This window comes from Diorhabda carinulata, chromosome Y, assembly GCF_026250575.1.
Source record: "Diorhabda carinulata isolate Delta chromosome Y, icDioCari1.1, whole genome shotgun sequence".
Classification (NCBI taxonomy): Eukaryota; Metazoa; Arthropoda; class Insecta; order Coleoptera; family Chrysomelidae; genus Diorhabda; species Diorhabda carinulata.
Window position 1 is genome coordinate 10,630,708 of NC_079473.1, and position 5,567 is coordinate 10,636,274.

Sequence of the window (5,567 nt, forward strand, 5' to 3'; positions counted from 1 at the left end):
TGTGAAGATTCTATATTACAGAAGCACGTTTTTCAGTTAAGAAGTAATACCATATTTCAATTTTCCATTTATTAGTTAATAGATTTACTCATTAAAATTAGTTCCTGTATACTATTGGTTTCAAGATTCCAGAAATATAACAATCAAACAAAATCTCAACATAGGAGCTAATACCCAAGTTACCAATTTAGAAGGGTAGGTAAAATATATTCAACTGGCTTCCGCGTATTTGTCATCACCATACAGAACCATGGAGTATTTTAGCTTCCTCACTGATGCTGCCCGGAACAAGTGGAGCATACCACGATAAAAACTGGCGCCTCCGGCAATCTGATACCTGAGCAAAGCTTTGGCGTTAAAGCGTTACGTAGCGACGCAAGAGCACGTGACAACTTTTTCCCAACATTTTTATAGTTAAATACCTACCATTATTATCAAATTCCATTAACGAACTTTCTTTCTGGCCCAGTTCGAATTCGTTTGAAACGAAAACAAATATTGACACTTCTACCATGGTTTTCAATTCTTCAAAATACTTCATCACTTCATTTTTTGTCTTTAATAAATAAATAAAGCACATTCTTCTATACTCATCCTCTAATTATAAAAAATATCGTGATCCACCTATGGATGTAACCTCCATGGGTCCACAAATGTCTCAATGCACTACCTCCAATAACTTGTTGGCCCTTGTACCAATATGATGGCAAAATGATGGTCAACTTTATTTCCCTTCACAACAGACAATGCAGTTTCCTTTTTCTCTCTTGCCTTCACAAATTAGTCCATCAGCTATGCCGCAATTCATTTTCTATAAATCTGCAAAATTGATATGCCCTTTTCTAACACAAACAGCATTTTTTTAACAATATCATGCAGTTGTTCACCAATTGTTTTTTGAATATTTACATTTGCAATATATGTCACTGGTACTTTGTTATTGTTTGCCACAATTATTTCTCCCATCGCATTTTCAAGCCTTGTATTATGTGCCCTTGTCCCTTAATCGACACACCTGTCTTCTTTACTAATCTGTACATCGAATGCACTGCCGGTCTTGACTTCTGAGCCCTTGTCCAAAAGAATCGTCTTAATGGCGTTGGTGGTTATGGAGATTCTATAATGCAAGCAAAAGAGATCCAATACACTCCTCATTTATCTGAATGCCTCTTCCTTTTATCCTTTGAGCTGTTGATTGAACAAGTTGATTCACATAACAAACCATTGAGTCACAGTTTTCCAAGCCCAATGATATTAGACTTCGTAACAAACTTATGCGTCTCGTGAATCCAGAATCATCGAACAACTTTTTGAGTTTGTCCCACAGGTCTTTGGCTGTTTTAATATCCCGATTGTGTATATATAACTTCAACTGGGAGAATCAACCTGAAAAAACCGGGAGAAAGACGGTTACTTGAGTTTCATCTCTCTTACGACAGAATAGAGTGCAAGAAATGCACGTTCATTATTTCCTCTACCTTCGGTTGAACTAGCAATAGCTTCTAGAAGAGCGGGAGTGTTTCATGAAGGTCAACACGGTTTCGTGCATTTCTATGCACCTTGTTTTACACAGTCTCTTTAAACTATGTTTACCTGGCTTTAGCTCATGAAAAATTCAGACTCTTTTTCTGTACTTAAAATTTTGTCAGTGATAACTTCCTGACACTATTCGATTTACTTCAGCGCCAATTCTGAAGTAAAGTTATACTCTGATATTTCGTTGGCCGAAACAACTCCCAGTTGCATCTATAAATTCACCGTCTTTGTGATACAATTTGGACTCCACATAAAACCGCCGTTTTAATAATTGGAATAAGATTAATTGAGGTGCAATACCTATAGATATTCAGCTTGAGTGTACGAGATCATCATCATCTAGCAGCCATCTTCCATCCACTGCTGGATATAGGCCTCCTCTAGTTTAAACCATCTATCTCTATCTTGAGCTGTATGTATCCAATTTCCTACAATTTTCTTTACATCGTCACTCCATCTTGTTGGCGGCCTGCCTCTACTTCTCTTATCCATTCTTGGCCTCCACTCCAATATTCTTTTCGTCCATATATTATCTGTCATTCGGGCTACATGGCCTGCCCATTTCCATTTCTTTTGGGCTATAATTTCAATAATGTCCTTAACGTTTGTTCTTCTTCTTATGTTCTCATTTGTAATTCTATCCCTTCTCGTAATTCCCAACATTGCCCTTTCCATTGCCCGTTGCTCCACTCTCATCTTTCTTGCAGTTTGTCTCGTGAGGGTAAGCGTCTCTGCCCCATAGGACATCACAGGTATAACACACTGCTCATATACTTTTCTCTTTAGGCTTATTGGTAAGTCTGATTTCAAGGTACTACTCAACTTGCCAAAAGCTATCCATCCTAACTGTATTCGACGTTTTATCTCACACGTTTGGTTATCTCTTCCTATCCTCACTTCATGGCCTAGATATTTATAGACATATACTTGCGCTATCTCACCTCCATTGATAATTATGTTATCATTTGTTACCAGATTTGTCATAAATTTGGTTTTGTCTAGATTTATTTCTAGGCCAACATTCATTGTGGTTCTTTTCAAATCCGTGGCCATCTGCCGAGCGTCTTGCATATTGTCGGTGATTATGACGATATCGTCTGCGAAACGCAGGTGGTTTAGATACTCACCGTCGATATTTATACCTTTCTCTTCCCAGTTTAATTTTTTGAAAGAGTATTCCAACACACATGTGAAGAGCTTAGGAGAGATAGTGTCTCCTTGTCTAATCCCGCGTCCTACATGTATCTTATTTGTTGGTTCGTGGAGATTTACATTTAGAGTTGCGTTTTCATATATGTGTTTAAACAGCTTTGCGTATCTGTAGTCTATCCTACATTGTTGCAGGGCTGATAAAATTGCTGGAAGTTCAACTGTGTCAAACGCCTTTTTAAAATCGACAAATATCATTACGAGGGGCCTATTATATTCTATGGATTTTTCTATCAGTATCTTAATCGTTTGCAAATGGTCGTTTGTTCCATACCCTATTCTGAACCCCGCCTGTTCTCTGGGCTGATAAAAGTCTAACTTTCGTTCCAAGCGTTTCGTTACGATCTTAGTGAACCATTTATAAAGGTGAGAAAGCAAGCTTATAGGTCTATAGTTTTCAAGGTTCGTTATATCCCCTTTTTTGTGGATGAGAATTATCGTCGCATTTCTCCACTTTTCCGGGATTTCCCCCTTTTGTAGACATAGATTGAAGAGGGAGATTATTTCTTTTAAAAGTTTCTCACCCCCAACTTTGACAGCTTCTATCACCATTTGGTCTTCTCCTGCCGCTTTCTTGTTTTTCATTTCCGTTAGGGCATTTTTTGACTCTTCAATTGTTGTTTCGGGTATAAGTTCTGAACCTTGGTTTACGACCTTCATTTTATTTTCTGTAATATTTAATTCTTCTCTTCTGCTCCTATATAGTTCCTTGTAGAATTCTTCTACAATTTTTACCTATTCTCTCCTATTGTTTGTTTCTTTTTTGTTGTTATCCTTGAGTTTGATGATTTCCTTTTTCCCATCAGCTAGTCTCCTTCTAAGCACCTTCATACTTTTATTTTCTTCGATTACTTGTCTGGTTTTTTCTGTGTTATATTTCCTTAAATCTTTCCGTATTTCTTTTGAAATAGTCTTATTTAGTGTTCTTATTTCGCTTGTATCTTCCTTTTGTTGTTCTACTAGAAGTCTTCTTTGTCTAATTAGATCTTTTGTATTTTTGCTTATTTCTTCTTCTTTATCTCCATCTCTTTTACAGTATTTTTGTTGTGCTTTTAATATTGTTCCAGTGATTTCTTCATTTAATATGTTTATGTCTAGTGACTGGTTCGTGTTCAGGGATTCAGTTAAGAAAGTATTATACGCATCAATATCTTTTGGGGTCTCCCACTTTATTTGTTGTTTCTTTCTTATCATTTTTTGTCGTTCATTTCTGGCGTTTATTCTTACAGTTGCTCTTACAGCTCTATGATCACTCCCTATACCGAATTTATTTAGAACTGTAACATCTGTGACAAATCTTTTCCGCGTCGCGATAAAGAAGTCTATTTCATTTTTTGTTCTTCCATTTGGGTTTACCCAAGTCCATCGTCTATGCAATTTCTTTTGAAAGAAGCTGTTGTTTACATATAACTTTTGATTGTGCAGGAAATCTATCAATGTCTGTCCTCTCTCATTTCGACCATCTATTCCAAAGCTTCCAATTGCCACCTCCGACATATCTGTTTGTTTTCCAATTTTGGCGTTAAAGTCCCCCATAATATAGTATAGTAGCATCGATTCTCTTTAAGTGCTATTTCTATGTCACCATAGAAGATGTCAACTTCCTCATCTGTGTGGGCTGTCGTAGGAGCGTATACTTGAATAATTTTAATTTCATACCTTTTACTTATGGAAAGTGTTATATATGCCACTCTGTCTGATATAGTCTTTAGAGTGACTATTGATTTTTCAAGTCGTTTGTTTATTAAGAATCCTATATCACCGTCAGGGCTGTTGGGATTTTCATTTTGATAAAAGAGATGTCCGGACTTCAATTTAAGAAGTTGTTCTTCTTTTCTTCTTGTTTCACATAAACCGATTATATCCCAGCTTATGTCCTTAATCTCCTCTTCCATTTCTAGAAGTTTACTACTTGACGATAATGTTCTTACATTGTAGGTTACGATTTTAAAGATCTTAGTGTTTCTACTTGATTTGCTTGTCGGTTTTTTGTCCCCCCCAGAATCCATGGGACTGACTGAAGTTTCTTCAGCACAAGATTTTGGACGATCTATCCTACTTGCCTGGGGTCGTTCCGTAATTGTTTTAAAACTCGACATAACTTTGAGGGTTTTTTGGCAAATAAAACGCCACGCTTGCCATTGCGTGTTGGCGAGTGTGTATTTCAGCCGCTCCTAACATGGAGATACAGACGCTGTTTGAAGCCGCCCACTCTGGGTCAGACGCCTCACCGTTGTGGGTTTTCTTAGCTTCACTTTCATCTCTTCGAGACCTTACCGGCAAGGATGGCCCTACCAGTAGCTATGCTACCGCCGGCATCGCTCCCTGGATATTGAAAGTTACTGAGCCAAGGTGAAAACCCCCGAGAGAGGTGTACGAGATAATTTTTCTTAATTTCAAAACTCTCCCATTTTCTGAACAATTCTCGTGTTCATTGGCAAACAGAAACAACGTCTGAAGAGTTTTAGTTTGAAAATAACAAGATTTACAAAAATATAAGTTAACTTCACTTCATTCACAATCCAAAATTCCAATATAATAATATGGATGCCTTTGTGTACTATATTGAGAAAGCAATTTAAACAGATTTGTTCAAGAGAAATGTTTTAGAGTGTTTAGATATTTTTCAAGTAACATATTAGCCTTAGTTTTTTTCATTCCATAGGTGAGTATAAGTGGCGTAACGCAAACTTATTTGTTAATAAATCGATTAACTTTTTACAATATAAAATTGTAGATTTCGTACGTAGATGGAGCAAAGACATAACGAGCTGCATTGAAAATACAGCAAAAAGATTTACCGGAAGCAGTTTATATTTGTT

The 5,567-nt window shown here is 36.8% G+C and overlaps 1 protein-coding gene across 1 annotated transcript; it reads right to left on the reverse strand.

Moving 5' to 3' along the window:
• Positions 1–4,208: 4,208 nt before the first annotated feature.
• LOC130902924 (craniofacial development protein 2-like) lies at positions 4,209–4,844 on the reverse strand. The gene has a single exon (XM_057815212.1). It carries the CDS (start codon positions 4,842–4,844, stop codon positions 4,209–4,211), a length of 636 nt encoding a protein of 211 aa, XP_057671195.1.
• Positions 4,845–5,567: the final 723 nt, after the last annotated feature.

Bases quoted from the DNA above. Each gene is read 5' to 3' on its own strand.
- LOC130902924 (XM_057815212.1), bottom strand. From the start codon at position 4,844: ATGTCGAGTTTTAAAACAATTACGGAACGACCCCAGGCAAGTAGGATA.